Source organism: Eurosta solidaginis, chromosome 3 (assembly GCF_040869045.1).
Source record: "Eurosta solidaginis isolate ZX-2024a chromosome 3, ASM4086904v1, whole genome shotgun sequence".
In the NCBI taxonomy this organism is placed as follows: domain Eukaryota; kingdom Metazoa; phylum Arthropoda; class Insecta; order Diptera; family Tephritidae; genus Eurosta; species Eurosta solidaginis.
In genome coordinates this window covers 263,780,361-263,800,300 of record NC_090321.1, presented here as the reverse complement: position 1 = coordinate 263,800,300, position 19,940 = coordinate 263,780,361, and the positions used below count along the sequence as shown (strand labels likewise).

Genomic DNA, 19,940 nt, shown 5'->3' with positions numbered 1-19,940 from the left:
TTAGTGTGCTTTTTTGTTTAATTGAAGTTAGAAGTGTATACTAAAATTGGAGAAAATGGCTAACAAAAGATTTACGACAGAAGAACTGACCCGATATTTAGAAAACTCTGATGATGAAGCATTTATTGATGGAAGTGATGAAGAATATCTCCCCAGTGATGAAGGTGAAGAATACGATGATACAGAGAAAATTGTAAATATTATAACAATTAGGCCAAATAGAAGTGAGGTGCCTTTACGACCATTGGAAGCCTCTTCGACATCTAACGCACCGAATTTGCAATGGAATAGAGATGTTTTGCCTTTGGGGAGAGAAATATTTACAGGTAGTTACGGTGCACAAAGTATGTATTTCCGTTATTACTGAAGATGGAAGAATTAGTTTGGAGAAAATCTATTCTAATTTTATACCTGATGATTTTATTGAAGAAATGGTTATTCACACTAATAATCACGCTTTCAAAAAGAGGCGATGATATAAAACCAGATGCCATAATTGACTATAATGAAGCAAAAAATGGATTGATATTTAGGATCAAATTGCATCTTTCCATTCTCCGTTACGTAATAGTTTAACTTGGTGCAAGAAGATAGCAATTGATTTCAAGTCGCTATTGTCAATACTAGATGCGTTTACAACGAATTGCTAGACGGCTCTAAGTTGACAGTTTTACAAGTTCAAGAATATCTAGTCCGACATTTTCTAGGACCAGCAGCATTAACCTTTGAACATAACCTTCCTCAAAGGCCTTCAATTTCCTCTAGCGCTCCAGGAACTTTAAATCATTTTCCTGGACATAGCCTGCAAGAAATTCCACGAAATATGAACTCGTACGAAAAAGATGCACTGGGTGCTACATCAAATTGAAAAATCAGGGAGAATTGGCTAGGAAAGCTAAGCAAGTTCATACTGAGTGCATAATGTTTAAGAAGCCCATTTGCTTGGAATGCTATAACGAAAGACACGCTTGATTTTATTAATTGAAATGAATAAAAACATTATCTTTTGTATTTAATTTTTATATATGTGTAGGGTAAAATACCCTACTACATGGTTTGGGCGTTTCGTATGGCAACGCTGCGCAAGAAGTTTCGAGAAACATAGAAAAACAACCCTGTTAAGTATTCGCTTGGAGGTAGAACTCAATATTGTTTTATTCTTTTAATGTACAAACATTGTCATTGTAAATTTAGTTATATTTTAATAAACTTTTGAGGAATCAACCAAGATTCCTAAAGTGGTGACCTCGCCGATTAACATGCCAAACGAAACGGAAGAAAGATTTGTTGACGCGGAGAGTATGCTTCATTTGGGGCGGCTCGCAGTGAAGCCACCACCATTTTGGAAGCCCGATCCGAGGTTGTGGTTCACCCAAGTGGAAGCGCAATTCGTGCGCGCGGGTATCACAACCGATGACACTAAATATTATATCATCGTGGCTGAAATTGATTCAGCAATATTAATGCACGCCAGCGACATTATTACATCGCCTCCTGCTACCGGCAAGTATGAAGCGTTAAAGAATAGGCTGTCAGCGGAGTTTGGGGAGTCAGCGGAAAAAAAATTAAAACGTCTTTTCGATTCATGCGAGCTGAACGACAAGAAACCATCAACGTTGTTGCGAGAGATGAAGGATTTAGCACACAATCGGTTAGACAACGATATTCTAAAAACAATTTGGTCGCGACGCTTGCCGATGCAGGTCCAGCAAATTTTAACGACATTAGATGAGGACGTCGAATAATTGGCTAAAAAAGCTGACAAAATTTTGGAAGTAACGACGGCGGGTGAAGTCAACGCTATGGGAACGACTACTAACGACACAGAGACGGCAATTGCCGAACTTGTATGTCGTATGGACAAATTCGAACACGGCGCTGTACGAGTGCCAAATAGCGACATTTGTTGATATCATCGCACCTTTGGGAACCAAGCCACCAAATGTCGACCGCCTTGCAGTTATACACCAGCACGCACGGAAAACTAGTTAGTCCTCCGTTCAAAGCGGCTACGACGGAGACTAGCCAACACACGAGCCGTCTCCATATACTGGACAAAATTTCATCTTTAAAATTTTTAATCGATACTGGGGCCGAAATTTCAGTGGTACCCAGATGTAATAACGACCCGGCGCTACCTTCTCCGATGAAGTTAGTGGCCGCGAACAACAGATCAACACGTATGGTAGGAAGAAGTTGACACTCGATTTGGGATTCAAGCGAACCTTTACTTGGCTGTTCATCATAGCTGACGTATCCTACCCGATAATAGGCGCGGATTTTTTACAAAACTTCGAGATCTTAGTAGACATGAAGAACAAAAGGATTATCGACCAGAGGACTAAAACTCAGATTGGTTGTCTCTTAGTAAACCCTCCTCAAGGTATTATCACGCTCAGATGCTCGAACATATTTCATGAAGTATTAACGCGGTATGTGGATCTCACAGAGGATAAGACATCAAATGTAAAGGGTAATGTCTATCATTTCATCGAGACGAGAGGAGCGCCGACAGTGCAGAAGGTACGGCGACTATCACCGGAAAAGTTAAGCATCGCAAAGCAGGAGTTTCAATACCTATTAGATAAAGGTATTTGCCAACGCTCGAAAAGTCAGTGGGCCAGCCCGTTGCACATGGTACAGAAGGCCAACGGATCGTGGCGTCCATGTGGAGATTATCGGAAACTGAATGCGAAAACTGTTCCAGATAAGTACCCTATACGTCACATACATGATTTTTTTGGGGATTTACACGGTAAAACAATTTTTTCAGTAATCGACTGTAAGAAAGCGTATCATCAAATCCCGGTGCACCCGGCAGACATACCGAAGACGGCAATTCTAACACCTTTTGGACTTTTCGAATTCAAGTACATGACATTTGGATTTAGAAATGCGGCCCAGACCTTTCAAAGGATCATGGATGACACAGTGGCTGGCTTAGAGTTTGCCTTTCCGTATCTCGATGACGTGCTAGTAGCCTCGAGTTCGGCTGCAGAACACGTCAAACATTTGCAACAGTTGTTCGACCGCTATCGCGATAGAGGTCTGGTCGTAAATATGGAGAAATGTCAGGTAGGTTTGCCGGAGGTAGAGTTCCTTGGCCACTTGGTTTCGAAAAGGGTCATTTCCCCCTTACCTCGTAAAGTGCAGGGAATCCTGGAGTTAAAAAAACCAACGGAGGTTCACGAATTGAGGTTTCTGGGCGCGGTAAATTTTTACCGTCGGTTCCTTCCGCACGCAGCAGCCACAGGAGCACCACTGCAGGAGATGATGGGTCCGTGTAAAAAACATGATAGGACAAAGTTAAAATGGACGGTGCAAGCATTCGAGCAAAGTTGGGAAAAGTTATCTCCACGACAGACACGACAATAAAATTTCATTAGTCAGTTTTCTACTGATATACGACACGTTAGCGGAGCTGAAAATATCGTCTCCGACATGCTGTCGAGGATTGCGACATTCACGGCTCCTTCGCCATTAGATACGAATCTGCTACTCGACGAACAGCAAGGGTGCGAGGAGTTAAAGGAGTTACTAGATGATGGTAACACGGCGTTACACTTAATAAAACATAAACATCCCGACGGGGGATTCGATATATTTTGCGACGATTCGACTGGGAGGATAAGGCCATACGTTCCAAAGTCCCTGCGGCAAGAGGTTTTCGATGCCACTCACGGCCTCGCACACCCGGGAGCGAGAGCAACGATCAAATTGATAGCGAATAGTTTCGTATGGAAAGGTATGAGCAAGGATATAAGAGCACGGGTCCGGTGTTGTTCCGCTTGCCAAAGATGCAAAGTCGCCCGGCATACTAAGAGCGCATTGGAGAATTTTGCCGTTCCCAGTAAACGCTTCGAACATCTTAATGTGGACATCGTCGGGCCGTTTCCCATGTCACGCGGTTACACTTATTGCCTAACATGCGTCGACAGATTTTCCCGCTAGCAGATATGACAGCGGAAACGGTTGCAAGAGAGCTACTCAACGGGTGGATCAGTAGATACGGGGTGCCGAAGTTCATCACGACAGATCAGGGTAGGCAGTTTGAAAGCAGTTTATTTACTCATCTGGCCAAGTTATTGGGCGCAAAACATATACACACGACAAGTTATCACCCCCAGGCGAACGGCATAGTGGAGAGATGGCACCGCGTGCTCAAAGCAACATTAAGATGCCACATGGCTGACGTAGATTGGGTTGATGTACTACCTATAGTTATACTGGGATTAAGGACAGCGGTTAAGGAAAACCTGGGAGTTTCGGTAGCTGAAATGCTGTACGGGCAGTCGATTCGACTTCCCGGGGATTTTTTCGAAAGTCCGCGCGAGACAACGGTGGATGAGCCGATGTATTTACAAAAGCTCAGACAACATTTCGAGCAACTTCGACCTACGCAAACATCACAACACGGAAAGGCACCTGTGTTTGTTCCAAAGGACCTTCGTTTTTGCAGCCATATGTTTTTACGGGATGATACCATACATCGGCCTCTGAAAGCTCCATATGATGGACCCTATTTAGTGATCAACAGGTTTCCAACGACATACACCATTTTAATTGGCACCAAGCAGGTCACGGTCTCAATAGATAGGCTAAAACCCGCGTATTTACCAAAGGAAGATACGATAGCAACGTATAGTAAAACGGCATAATTTCAACAATTACGGCCGCTCATTTTAGGAGGGGAGTGATGTAGGGTAAAATACCCTACTACATGGTTTGGGCGTTTCGTATGGCAACGCTGCGCAAGAAGTTTCGAGAAACATAGAAAAACAACCCTGTTGAGTATTCGCTTGGAGGTAGAACGCAATATTGTTTTATTCTTTTAATGTACAAACATTGTCATTGTAAATTTAGTTATATTTTAATAAACTTTTGAGGAATCAACCAAGATTCCTAAATATGTATGTATTTCATGTTTCTTCCACCGACCAAAAGGCTACTATGATAAAAAAAATTTTGAAATTTTCTTTCATTTTCCTAAAGTTTAGGTCTTTTGATATACGCTCACATAGAATTCACAAATATATAACGACACGTTCATAGCAAGAAAGCTTCTCTAAGTTGTATAGAGAAATGAGTCACATGTGACTCATGAACTTATTTCAATACGCTCCCGTGAGTCACGTGTGACTCATTGGACAGGGAGGTTATTAATTAACATAAAAGCAAATATATTTACTCGTGATGATTTTTCAATGCTATAGGCAAAGGTCTATTTATATTCATATTTTCCAATCTAGCTTTCTTCATTAGGTGTATCCAAATGCATATAGGTGCCATCTGTAATTAATAAGAGGCGTTTCAATTCGTATATTAATAGAATAAAATTGTTACTATTACCTGTCGCAATAATGATGACTTGGTACAGTCAGGTAATTTTAGTGGTTCCTGCTCGGGATAGAGTAAATCGAACAATTTGAAAGTTGGAAGAAAATTTGCAATCTATAACGCAGAAGAAATAAGCAAAACGTTAGTTTTAAATTATTGGTTTCCGAAAATGAAACAAAAAGTTGAAAAATGTATACATAACTTTCTCAAGTGTATTATTTATGCTCAACCCGTTCGAGTAAATGAACTAAATTTGTTTAATATACCTAAAAAACCTGAACCATTTGACACAACTCATATTTATCATTTTGGTCCTCTACCTTAAATTTAATCCAAATGGAAACACTTGTTAGTCGTGATCACGGTTGCCACACCATGTTTTCATTTGGGACCAAAATTCATCTAAAACAAGTAAGGAAGGTTAAGTTCGGGTGTAACCGAACATTACATACTCAGTTGAGAGCTACGGTGACAACATAAGGGAAAATAACCATGTAGGAAAATGAACCGAGGGAAACCCTGAAATGTGTTTGTATGACATGTGTATCAAATGAAAGGCATTAAAGAGTATTTTATGAAGGAGTGGGCCATAGTTCTATAGGTGGACGCCATTTAGGGATATCGGCATAAAGGTGGATCAGGGTTGACTCTAGAATTTGTTTGTACAATATGGGTATCAAAAGAAAGGTGTTAATGAGTATTTTAAAAGGGAGTGATGCTTAGTTCCACAGGTGGACGCCGTTTCGAGATATCGCCATAAAGGTGGACCAGGTGTGACCTTAGAATTTGTTTGTACGATATGGGTATCAAAAGAAAGGTGTTAATGAGTATTTTAAAAGGGAGTGATGCTTAGTTACACAGGTGGACGCCGTTTCGAGATATCGCCATAAAGGTGGACCAGGTGTGACCCTAGAATGCGTTTGTACAATATGGGTATCAAACGAAAGATGTTAATGGGTATTTTAAAAGGGAGTAATCCTTAGTTCCATGGGTGGACGCCGTTTCCAGATATCGCCATAAAGGTGGACCAGGGGTGACCCTTAGAATTTGTTTGTACAATATGGGTATCAAAAGAAAGGTGTTAATGAGTATTTTAAAAGGGAGTGATGCTTAGTTCCACAGGTGGACGCCGTTTCGAGATATCACCATAAAGGTGGACCAGGTGTGACCCTAGAATTTGTTAGTACGATATGGGTATCAAATTAAAGGTATTAATGAGGGTTTTAAAAGGGAGTGGTGGTAGTTGTATAGGTGGTCGCCTTTTCGAGATATCGCCATAAAGGTGGACCAGGGGTGACTCTAGAATGCGTTTGTACGATATGGGTATCAAATGAAAGGTGTTAATGAGTATTTTAAAAGCGAGTAATCCTTAGTTCCATAGGTGGACGCCGTTTCGAGATATCGCCATAAAGGTGGACCAGGGGTGACCCTAGAATTTGTTTGTACAATATGGGTATCAAAAGAAAGGTGTTAATGAGTATTTTAAAAGGGAGTAATCCTTAGTTCCATAGGTGGACGCCGTTTCGATATATCGCCATAAAGGTGGACCAGGGGTGACCCTAGAATTTGTTTGTACAATATGGGCATCAAACGAAAGGTGTTAATGAGTATTTTAAAAGGGAGTGGGCCTTAGTTCTATAGGTGGACGCCGTTTCGAAATATCGCCATAAAGGTGGACCAGGGGTGACTCTCGAATGTGTTTGTACGATATGGGTATCAAATTAAAGGTATTAATGAGAGTTTTAAAAGGGAGTGGTGGTAGTTGTATATGTGAAGGCGTTTTCCAGATATCGACCAAAATGTGGACCAGGGTGAACCAGAACATCATCTGTTGAATACCGCTAAATTATTTATATATGTAACACCTGCCAAGATTTTAAAGGTTTTTTATTTCGCCCTGCAGAACTTTTTCATTTTCTTCTACTTAATATGGTAGGTGTCACAACCATTTTATAAAGTTTTTTCTAAAGTTATATTTCGCGTCCATAAACCAATCCAATTACCTCACCATGTTTCATCCCTTTTTTCGTATTTGGTATAGAATTATGGCATTTTTTCATTTTTCGTAATTTTCGATATCGAAAAAGTGGGCGTGGTCATAGTCGGATTTCGTTCATTTTTCATACCAAGATAAAGTGAGTTCAAGTAAGCACGTGAACTAAGTTCATTACAGATATGTCGATTTTTGCTCAAGTTATCGTGTTAACGGCCATGCGGAAGGACACACGAACGACTGTGTATAAAAACTGGGCGTGGCATCAACCGATTTCGCCCGTTTTCAGTTAACATTATAAAATCTATGCCCCTACCAAATTTCAAAAGGATTGGTTAATTTTTGTTCGACTTATGGCGTGAAAAGTATCCTAGACAAATTAAATGAAAAAGGGCGGAGCCACGCCCATTTTGAAATTTTCTTTTATTTTTGTATTTTGTTGCACCATATCATTACTGGAGTTGAATGTTGACATAATTTACTTATATACTGTAAAGATATTAAATTTTTTGTTAAAATTTTACTTTAAAAAATTTTTTTTTAAAAGTGGGCGTGGTCCTTTTCCGATTTTGCTAATTTTTATTAGGCGTACATATAGTAATAGGAGTAAATAGGAGTAATTTCATCATGATATCTTCAACGACTGCCAAATTACAGCTTGCAAAAACTTTAAATTACCTTCTTTTAAAAGTGGGCGGTGCCACGCCCATTGTCCAAAATTTTACTAATTTTCTATTCTGCGTCATAAATTCAACTCATCTACCAAGTTTCGTCGCTTTATCTGTCTTTGGTAATGAATTATAGCACTTTTTCGGTATTTCGAAATTTTCGATATCGAAAAAGTGGGCGTGGTTATAGTCCGATATCGTTCATTTTAAATAGCGATCTGAGACGAGTGCTCAGGAACCTGCATACCAAATTTCATCAAGATACCTCAAAATTTACTCAAGTTATCGTGTTAACGGACGGACGGACATGGCTCAATCAAATTTTTTTTCGATCCTGATTATTTTGATATATGGAAGTCTATATCTATCTCGATTCCTTTATATATGTACAACCAACCGTTATCCAATCAAACTTAATATACTCTGTGAGCTCTGCTCAACTCAAGTCTCAGAAAAAAGGACCAAATTTTTGTTGTATTTCATTGTGATACAAGCAATTCACAAAAGTGTCGTAGTCGTTGTTAAATATAAAATTTCAGGACGTTTCCATGTTTTCCTTTAAAAAATTTTAATTATCTTAGTAAATAGCAGACTTAATTCAAACTGCACAAACAAAAACAATACTTTTAGGTATTATATTTTCAAATTTCTAGGATAAGTCTATGCCTTCACTAACTATACGTTTTGAACGTAGTTTTGGTTACTAAGCTCTTAGGTTCGGCATTATGTTGTTAATTGGAAAGAAATAAAATGCATAGCGCAGTTAGGTTTTAGTAGGAAAAGTCCCAAAAATTTGCCCTTTGGTGTAGCCGAACTATGAGCAAACTCAGTAAATCATAAATGATGCTTGCTTTTCCCCTGAATGTTGAAATTTCATACCAAAGCCTAGATTTAGTAAGTGTGATTTTTGAAAAACACACACACTTATTGAATCTAGTCCCAGGCTTCAGATTAAAAATCAAACGTCTTAAAAGTTTCAACTATGAAATAACCGACCTGATTACATTTAAGTAGGTACTAGAAATTAGTTAACAGCGTTGTTATAGAAGTTTATGGGGTTCAGTACCTACGAGAATAAAACAAAAAACACTTCTTTCGAAATCAAATCTTTTTTACATTTGCTTCAAAATCTGAATATACAAGTAAATTTGTTCAATCGCGATTCGTTATTCATTTATAAAGTGAACGCTTTCAACAAGTATTCCTGCCTTACTTACAGTTAAAATATTTCTTATGGCAAGCTACTTAGTTTTCAAGTATTCGGCGTGCCTTGACACCGCAATACTCCTGGAACACCAAAATACTCCTGAAATTTTTCCGCAGGATTTCTTTGTAAAAAAATTTGAAAGTGTTATCAAACGTAAAACCAATTAGTTTCATTATTTTACTTAGTTTTCAATTCAAATTTTAACTCGACGGCCATCGTAATGGCTCCATCAGTGGAAAGCCCTGCCAAATTTCTTAGAGGCACACGTGCATTTGAGAAAAATTTTCTTAGCTCAACTAGTGAAAAAAATCTATCACGAAAAGTGTTTCATAACCAATCTAAATATCTGGATACTAAAACAAGATTTTTTTCTGATAAGTCCGTGGAATGTGTTTGCCCTTAGATCCATAACTTTTCTTATTAATGCCTCGCCTAAAATATCTCCTATGCAATGTCATTGGTCTGCTACATTTTATTGACTGAGCAATTTTTGTGGTAAGATATACATAAGTAAATTGAAAATTGTATGTGGGTTAATGAAAGTGTGCCAAATGTTGTGGGCAGAGTTGTGAATTTTAACCTCAGTGAAAAAGGAAGAAAAGTACCAAAATTGTGGCTACTGCCCAAAAAGGACGAAAATTGAAAAAAAGGACCAGCGGACCAAACGGGGTTGGAGCGGACCAAATTTGGTCCAAATGGACCCAAAGTGGCAACCGTGGTCGTGATTGATGCTTTTACAAAATTCGTTATAGCTCCGACACATAAGCAGTTTTTCATATAGATGAGTTAGCACAAGCTTATGCATTATGAGTAGATTGCACGTATTTTTATGGAGAACGGTAGAATGAGCGACACTGGCGCCATCTGATATTGAAAAGTAGCCATCTCCCAAATTTTGTTCCAAGCAAACCATAAGAAGAAGAATTTGACATTTGCTTTGGCTAAGGGCGTTGGCACACTTTGCAAGTGAAATTATTTTTCCCACTGGTTGGTAAATTTTCCAACATTTTTCGCAATTAAAAACTGCAATATAACAATCAATTACGACACAAAATATGTTAGCAAGTATTTTTGTTGTATAGGGAGAATCTTTACAACAGTGCTTCGCGAAATTTTGTATGTGAATGGGCAAGGCGTAATAAACTTCAATTGCCAAGTCTGAAGTTCCTTCATATTTACAAACGCAACATCTTGGTTGATTGTGGCGATGTTATTGGAATGCATAAGCTTGTGTTAAACGCATATATATGAAAAATGTCGTTGTACCGCGACCTTTAAACTTTATCCGACAAATTCAACAAGTATCAGAGAAGCTAATGCTGCTTTAGATAAATATTTTAGTTATTAGAGACTTCCAAGACGCATTGTAGGCGACAGAGGTACATGTTTACGTCATTGGATTTTGAAAACTTTTTATTAAAGCGAAACATATTGCATATTAAAGTAGCTACCGCCTCTCCACACGCAAATGGGCAAGTGGAACAAGTAAATAGAGTTTTGAAAACTATGTTAGGTAAACTTAGTCATCCACTTAACCCTGCAGATTGGTCCAACAAACTTCTCCAAGTGGAATATGCTATTAATAATTCTGCTATTCACAGTACAGCGGGAATTTCTCCTAGTAAGCTTTTATTCGGCGTAGAACAGAGAGGTGAAATAGTGGATGAGTTCACAGAGTACTTAGATAATAGAGTAAATTTTAATGAAACAACGAATTAGATTAAATGCATTAGAAGCTTTTAAAAAAAAACCCCAGCGGGTTAAGGGGTTAGAATATACTCGCGGTAGGCGTGCCTGTCGTAAGAGGCGACTAAAATACCGGACTCAAAGGGGTTTGCGTAGCGCAGCCCTTTCAGGTTGCCAGCGCAATATATAGCTTCTCCATACCCAATTGCCAACCTCACCTTTCCGTGGCGAATCCAGTTTCATTGACAGCCGAGGCTCTGACGACCCCGAACTCCTCATGGATCTAGGGGGTGGGAGGGCGGTATGGCCTAGAAGGTCGCATGTGGTCATAACAAATCGTTCCCGAAATGGTCGGGCGTAGTACCGGAACGTACCGGATCTGCATCCAGCAAAGGGCCATCAAACTCGATAACACTCCCCAAGGCCTTCGGGGAGTGTCCTTATCGCTATAACAACAACAGCAAGAAAAAACAGGAATAGTTATAATTTAAACTATTTAAAAAAAAGTGGGAGGGCAAAAGAATATGAAGTGAGAGATTTGGTTGTGGGAACAAACAAAAAACTCATACCGAGGTTTAAAGGCCCTTACGTAATACATAAGATTTTAAGAAATGATAGATATGTGGTGCGAGGCGTAGAAAACTGCCAGTTGACTCAATTACCGTATGATGGCATTATGGAAGCTAATAAAATGAGAAAATGGCTTGGACATAATAATAGTAATGGGGTCGTTTCTGCTGAAGAATTAAATGAGTTATGAAATATTAGTTATTATCGGATTGTTATCTTGATTATAATTAAGTGTGTATATTAGGGTGGGTTGATTTGTATGGACGAAAGTTAACCGATATCGCGCCATCAATTTTTCGATAGGATTTGGGCTCAGGAAAAAAAGTTCCACTACGTATACCCAAAAAAAATAATTTTCGAGCCTGCGAAATTTCATTTGTTTGACTTTTTTCGACTTTGATTTTTAAGGGTTCTTTCATGACCTACTAAAAAAAAATTTTTTTTTTCAAAAAATAAAAACAAATGTTCACTGAAAAACTGTTATCGCCAACGTTTTTAGCGGACATTTTTGGGTCGGACAGGGTATAAGGTCTGCGTTTGAAAAAATTGTCACCTTTATTTAATCAAATAACTCCTTTCCAAATTGATGTATTTAAATAAATTTTTTCCGGCATGCTTTGCTATAAATGTCAAATTATTTTTTACACAAATATTTTCTCTAAACACATTTATTCGATTAAAAATGGCAAGCGAACTGGAAGTACGTAAACAAATTGTGCAAGTTTATCAAGACCAACCTCAGTGGACTTAAAAAAAAAATTGCGAGGGATGTAAAAGTGTGCCCATAAACTTTGTCAAGAGTTTTAAAAAGCTTGAAGGAGGAGTTGGCTGTCACTCGAAAACCTGGTTCTGGCAGAAAAGAAGGAATCAGTGACCGAAATAAGAAGAATAAAATTATAACCAGTTTACGGAGAAACCCCAGTATTTTGAGCAGAAAATTGGCGCAGAAACTGGAATGTTCCGAGCTTTTGGTTCGCAAAGCTAAAAAGGAGGCTGGTCTCAAGACATTTAAAGTTCAAAAAGTTCCAGACAGAAATGCTCTGAAGAACATTGAAGCAAAACAACGTGCCAAAATATTAAAAATAATTTTTTTTCAAAAGTTCAGTTTTTGTATTATGGACGACTAAACTTACGTTTTAGCCGATTTTTCGCAGCTTCCAGGCCAAGAATTTTACACTGCAGACTCGCGGGGTAATGTGGACGAAAAGTTCAAAATAAAAAGACAGTCAAAATTTCCCCGAAAATTTCTGGTTTGGCAGGCAATATGCAGCTGTGGCGAAAGAAGCAGATCGTTTGTCACAACGGGAACCATAAACACGCAAATGTATGTTAAAGAATGCTTGGAGAAAAGGCTGAAACCTTTTCTAAGACAGCATAAGGTTTCAGCCTTCTTTTGGCCGGACCTAGCCTCATGCCATTACAGCAAATTGTCTTTGGAATGGTACTCAAAAAATAATGTGATTTTAGTGCCTATAGAAGCAAATCCGCCGTACTGCCCAGAACTGAGACCAATCGAAAGATACTGGGCTTTGGTAAATAGAGAAATCAAAGCGACCAAGAAAGTCGCCCGGAACGCTGAAGATTTTCGGGAGAAATGGCGTTCTGCAACTCAAAAAGTAGGAAATAGTACAATAAAATCGTTAATGGAAGGGTTCACGAAAAATTAAAAAATTTTACAAAATAAAAATAAATGAAAAAGTTTAAACATATAATAAAAATTGTAACTGAATAAACATGTAAATATGACATTTACTTCTAAAATCGGTCTACTGGTTTAGAAAGTTTTTCGTATTTAGTGATGGACAATTTTTTCAAACGCAGTCCTTATGTACATGAATATTTTACAATCAAATGAAAATTTTTTGAGTAGGTCATGAAAAAACCTTAAAAATCAAAGTCGAAAAAAGTAAAAAAAATAAAATTTCGCAGGCTTGAAAATTATTTTTTTGGGTATGCGTAGTGGAACTTTTTTTGCTGAGCCCAAATCCTCTCGAAAAATCGATGGCGCGATATCGGTTAATAAATCTACCCAGTCTAGTGTATATAATATGTGACCCGGTCTATGAAAAGGTGACTTATGACTCAAAACAAAACAGCTGTTAACAGCTGTTTCTCGCAATTACTTTTTTGAATCATGAGCCACCTTTTCATAGACCGGGTCACATATATATAGGGTATAAAGGGCGCTTTCCTACTATTTTTCGCATTTTATCGCTTCTTTTTGGGGAAAATCGACGAATTTGTTGCAAAAATCGACGAATATTTTACTTTTCCATATTGCAAATTCAAATTTTAAATAGCCCAAATATTTTCTAAAAAAATAATAAAAATTTCTAAAAAAAATATTTTCTAACAAAATTAGGGAGGCTCGAAATTCATTTCAGACCTATGGTCCCATGGACAATATTACTCAGCATGACCCAAAGATTCAGAAACTGGATGTGCACCTGAAGTTTTTTTCCCCCCATACAATTTGACCCGTCCTAGTATATATAAAGAATTTTAAAATATGTAAAACATTTTGTTATTTTTTAACTTAATTTAGTTTTTAAGTTATATGACCGGGGACGGTCTTAAGTCAGGTTGGCCGAGTTGTAAAAGGCCAATTAATGGTTACCTATAACCATAACCAGATAAAACAGCTGATCGAACCTACCTTATGGAAATCAATGTAATCGATTAATGCCATACCATAACGCTAACGCGATAACCATATCATAGCCAACCAATTGGTTTTTGGTTTCTCGCCATATCCATAACCTAAAAATATTTGAGTTGGTGAATTTAATAACTTTTCGTAGATTTTATTCATTGTTTTGGATACGTTATGACTAAGAGACTTTTTTTGAAATATTTTATTTCAATATGTTATAATTTTTTGAGTTTTCTTCATTGTTATGAAATTTTCACGATTTTTAGGTTAAGGCACCATTAATCGATTACGTTGTAGATGGTTATGGATATGGGTATGGTTACGACTATGGCGTTAGGTTTAAGGAAGTTTAATTAGCCCTTAAACCACAATATACACTGAGACATATATCAACTTTTAAATAACTATGTTTGTAAATTATGTGAAATATGTTTTTATACTTTTCTTTGATATTCATTTTTGTTATATAAAAATATTCATTGAAAATAATTGTATTTTTTTGCTATTTTTGGAGCTTTTCGGCCGGTTGATTTATATAAAACAGAGATTTATTAGATCCTACGCGTTTCAACGCTTATTCGCGTCTTCATCAGGGAATTTATTTGACATTTAACATTTAATAATAATATTTTTATCACAACAATAAGTATGTACATAGTAAGCATAAATAATACAATTTTCAAACATTGAGCACCTTGCACGTCCTCTACCGTCAACATCACGCATTGTATTTTAAATGTTAAATGTCAAATAAATTCACTGATGAAGACGCGAATAAGCGTTGAAACGCATAGGATCTAATAAATCCCTGTTTTATTTAAATCAACCGGCCGAAAAGCTCCAAAAATAGCAATAAAAATATAATTTTTCCTTGGCCCAACAAAAATACATAAAAATATTTGTAATTTCTAAATCAACTTTATACTTTTTTTGGGTTTGGTTGAATGGCACGGACGTTAGTCCATAACGTCAGGTTGTATATCGGATGGTTCTTTCTCCAGATTGTTGTTATCATCAAAGTGTATATGTAATTTTGGCGCCATTGGTACACAAGGGTAATACCAAAGAGACCAGAACCATGTGTAGCAGCTTGCAATTTGGTATTATTTTTTGTAATTGTTCGTATTTTCAATTAAGATTGGTTTTTAAATGGCACCATGCCAGGCTATATTCAATTTGACTTTAGTTAAGTTATTAATTTTTCATATAAAATTGTTTGTGTTTTTTGTCCAATAGTATTTTCAATTAAAATTGGTTTTTACATGGCACCACGCCAGTCACAAAATTAGTATTGTTTTTTTTTTTCTTAAATTATTTATCCATGTACACAAAAAAGTTAATTTAAATGTTTGCAATAAAAATTGCAGTTTGATGTATGCACTGAGTATTGCATAGTATGTAAAACGAGCTGCTTATACAGCATAAAGTATATATGCGACCAACTTTCTTTCATACGCAGTAATTTGTTCCGTTAGCTTGTATGATAGTTTCGAGAGAACGAAAATCGACACTGATGATGGCACAACGCCGAAACCGGTTTGTCTCAAAACCAAATTTGACAAGGGATGACGGAAAATCGTTCCAATATACATCGTTTATCCACCCTGTCGGAAAATCAACCAAACAATATAAATAAATGTTAATTAATTAAAAGCTTAATTTTCAATATATGGCCTGCCGCCATGTGTTAGGCACTGTCCCGTTACGATCCGTTATATATATAGAGCGAGTTGGTTTTTATATAGCACCACGCCAGTTTTTAAACTTCAATAAGCGATAATTTATAAATTCACTGATTCCTGTTAAGAGTGCAAAGCCACCACCCTGACTCCAGGTCAGTGAAGCATTGCATCTTCTAAGTCCGCCAAAACGCCAGAAGGAAGCACAAAGCCAACCTTGAGGCCTATTTAAATTTTCAGCTCAACCAAAAAGCCCAAAAAATTGCAGTGGAGCCGAGGATGACACTGCATGACCACTCCGACGAAACGACTAGAACTTTGATATTCATTTGTGATATATAAAAATATCATTCATTGAAAATAATTGTAATTTGTAAATAAAATTTTAATATTGTACATATATGTATATATTGATATATGTACATTGTACAAGTGTATATTGTGGTTTACAATATTAAAAGAAATCTTGAGGTAAACGAAAACGTTTTTAAACGTTTGTGACTTATGTATATACTACCTACTGGATTTTTTTGTATGCTGCCCGAAATAAACTGTAAGAGTATCCACATTAACTGATCGCGTCCTTTACGCAATTCCTTCTTATAGAGCTTTAAAATTTATAAAATTAAAATTAAAATGGTATATTTAGATATATTAAATTGATAAATACTTACCTTTTCATACAAAGCTGTAACAATATGCGAAAAGCTTACAAACTGAAAAAGCACAAAGTAAATTAGCTGTGATGATAAATGCAGCCATACCCATTCGTTCATAGAAGTTTGTTCTTCGTAAACATTAAAACTACTACCCATCATAGAATCATTGCTCTCTGTCATTTCCATAGCGGAAATTATTAAATTTACTAACTGCTCTTCTAGTGCGTTACAACGTTGCTTTTGTTGCTTCTGTAAACTCATCATAACAGAGACCATTTCTTTGGAATATGGTTGATCGAGCACATAACGTAGGAGTTTTGTTTGTTCTTCTAACAAATCTGCATCATATGGTAAATTGCCTTTAAAAACAAAACGTAATGTATTTGGATCTAATTTCCAAGAATTCATCATGTGATCTGCATAGCCGAAACACTCAACAATGGGCAGCATATGCGAGTGGCCAATTATGGAAACCATTTGTGCGGTTCTACGAAATTCCTCCATGAAATCTGTCATCATTTTATTAATAGTCTGAAAAACCAATCAAAGAAGTGGTGTTCAGTAAATCATTTTTTAATGCTATGAAATTACCCAATGATACGGTGGTGGTTTCATTATTTCATTGGCAATAAAGTATCCGGGTAAAAGACAATTATTTCGGTCAAATATATAGTTCAATGTATCCTTCAGTGCTTGCAATTGTGGGAGGTAACTAACGTTTATGTTTACCGGAAATGTTTGCGTTTTGTCGCGGCACATCTACAATCAAAATATATTTAATAAACTTGGTATAAAATCGTTAAAGGTACATAGATAAAAATTGTTTGAGACACATACCTTCATTATTTCCCTTACTCCTTTGTAGTCAACAAGCGATAGCACTCGTTTAATTAATTTAAAACTTTCCACCCAAAAATTTGCATTTTCATAAACTAATTTATCACATAACAGAATCTTGTCACAAAGCATTCTGCAAGTTGTAAGATAACAAATATTAATAAGTGTTTATTACCCACAGGTCCCTATAATGTATCTTACCTTGCTGTGATGGCATGGGATTCTGCAAGCTTTCCTAATGTATCCATTAACACGCGCAAATGCGATATATTTGTGGTAGTTGCCGCGCGCTGTAAATATTGTCTTACCACGCCTTCCTTATTGTCTTGGGGCACATCTTCGAACTTACGTACTGAGATATTAAAGCCGCAAAATGTCGGTTATACATATTTTCGTGGTTTTCTATATTATGTTTTGTTAATATACTCACAAATGGTTTCTGTAAACGACCCAGCCTTATCCTCTTCTTCATTCGGTTTGTAAACAATAACGCTGACGAACGCCTCCTCGATTGGTTCCACTTTCTGCGAAACAGAAAAACGTTCACCAATTTTCGCGATCTTTGAGCAGCTTTAGACTTACCAGAAAGCTGTTAACTGCTTCCAAAATCTCTGTGTCCATTTTTACTTCGGTTTTTTGGTAAGAAACATAAATTAAACTAATTTATCGCTAAAAGCAGTGATCCAAAAAATTTCCTGCAAACCGGCATAAAAATACCAGCTGTTGATAGTTGTTGCAGATCACACAATGACGCCAGATCAACAACAATCGATTCGATAGCTATTAAGAACCTCCTGCGATTTACAACCAGATTGAGTGAATTTTTGTATGTGTGCGTGTCCGGTATTTGACGCTTGCCCCGCGGCTATCAAATAAAAAGCCAACAATCAACATTTGCATTGAGAAACCGTAGCGTTCGGTCGTGAATATGTCGTCATCGGATGATGACTTTTTTTTACTTGCAACTTGTTACGGTCTACGGCTACGGTCCACTTGGGAGCGTGTTCGCGCGAACACACCTAGTGATGGGGCGAAAGTTGCGATAAAAAGTATCGGAAAACAAGAAAAAAACATCTGCGATCACTAGCAAAAAAATTGGCAATGAGTTTCCGGAAAAAAGTGTGGTTGGCTGCAGCTAAAATTGTGGCGGCCTGGCGATATATAAAAAAAAGGGATCGTGTAAAATCGGTTGACACAACTTCAATAGCAAGGCGCCAACTGCTTTATTAACATTATTGCTACGTCAACTGCAAATCTCCACTTATATTTAACGAATCGCCAAACACCCTAGCCGGCTGTGCACGTATTCAACGAGCATTGTGGAAGAACCAAAATATTGCAACGAGGAATTGCAGACCTAACTACTAGAAGAACAAACAAGTGGGAATAAACCTTATCACGGTGGTGTCGTGTTGACACAAGCGCAACGTATATAATATCTAGTGAAGTAGGTCGGCGTTTCACAGCCACACTTAGTGAGGAAAGTGTTAGTGATTCCGATACGGATTCGGACGGCACTGAGATAAATGTTAATGAGAACCATTGCAATCCAAAGATAAACCCCTTTCTCTACGTTACGAAGTACGCTACCAACTTCGGAAAAGCATCCGACCACCAATTCCGCCTCCAGGGCCAGCAGTACGCTGCCGGGTAATGCCACTAACGCCAAAATGGCCAAGTCATCCAGATCGTAAAGTCCAGCAGGAAGCTTTATCGCCACCAGGTTCATTCGATTACCACGGACTAGAGCGCAACAACCACCAACAGTACCAAGACCGCGCACCACAACCAACAACAGCGTCGGCTTCACCGGTAAAGTCAATTTCACCAGCGACAACACGTCGGCAGAGACCCATGGTACGTACTCTGTCGGCCATGTAAGTACCAGCAAGGTATAACTTTAGATATAATTACCCTACAAAAAATTCTGGTCACGAAACTTACCCACGCCCATGCAAATGTGACTAGGAATATAACCTGTGACTGTATAATAACTAGTCAAACGGCGTGGAATGACGAGAGCATTTTTTCAGGGTAGTTAAAGGAACTTCCAAGTGGTACTTAGAGGGTTTTATACAGCCCGGGTAAACCATTCGACAAGGATCTATCTTTTTTCGTCAAAACTACGACATTTTTTAAGAATTATCAGCATAAAAGATGAGAGGATAGTTTAACTTATCATAAAAAAAAAGGGAAAAGTTACACATAAATGATTTCCACTATTTAAGTTCAGCTTGTATTAATTATCTAACCAAAAGAATTACTACATGAACACTTATGTTTTGCAATTGGACAAGATATTAAAGAATGCAACAACAGTTTAATATGCAAAATTATTTACACATTTTAAAGGTTTGTTCACAAATAAACAGGCAGTTTTGTCTCAGTCAGGTTAAGCAGCAATTACCTGTTAGAACGCTCAAAACTAATTCAAACATACTCCGTTTATTTGTGAATGCATCTTATATACATTATATCAAACAAAACTCTGTAAATATAACTAAAATTATTTTCAGCAATTTACTAGTATAATTCCATTTACCTAATACCTACCTCGCATTAGCTTTACAAAAAAAAATAAAAGGCATACATTTTTTTCTATCATTTTAAGAATATATTTTGTCGTTTTAAAATATTTGAAGTTAGCTCCA

General features: G+C 37.3%; 1 protein-coding gene across 2 annotated transcripts in view; it reads right to left on the bottom strand.

Moving 5' to 3' along the window:
* MED23 (mediator complex subunit 23) overlaps positions 1 to 18,019 on the bottom strand; it is a 44,547-nt gene extending 26,528 nt beyond the window's left edge. For both annotated transcript variants that reach the window (XM_067776235.1, XM_067776236.1), the window contains exons 1-9: positions 17,872 to 18,019; positions 17,720 to 17,813; positions 17,491 to 17,641; positions 17,290 to 17,422; positions 17,044 to 17,211; positions 16,468 to 16,983; positions 16,315 to 16,401; positions 5,350 to 5,451; positions 5,189 to 5,289 (exon numbers count right to left, since the gene is read on the bottom strand). In XM_067776235.1, coding sequence (XP_067632336.1) covers positions 5,189 to 5,289; positions 5,350 to 5,451; positions 16,315 to 16,401; positions 16,468 to 16,983; positions 17,044 to 17,211; positions 17,290 to 17,422; positions 17,491 to 17,641; positions 17,720 to 17,813; positions 17,872 to 17,910 — 1,391 coding nt within the window. In that variant the 5' untranslated portion in view covers positions 17,911 to 18,019. The remainder of the gene's footprint in view (positions 1 to 5,188; positions 5,290 to 5,349; positions 5,452 to 16,314; positions 16,402 to 16,467; positions 16,984 to 17,043; positions 17,212 to 17,289; positions 17,423 to 17,490; positions 17,642 to 17,719; positions 17,814 to 17,871) is intronic.
* Positions 18,020 to 19,940: the final 1,921 nt, after the last annotated feature.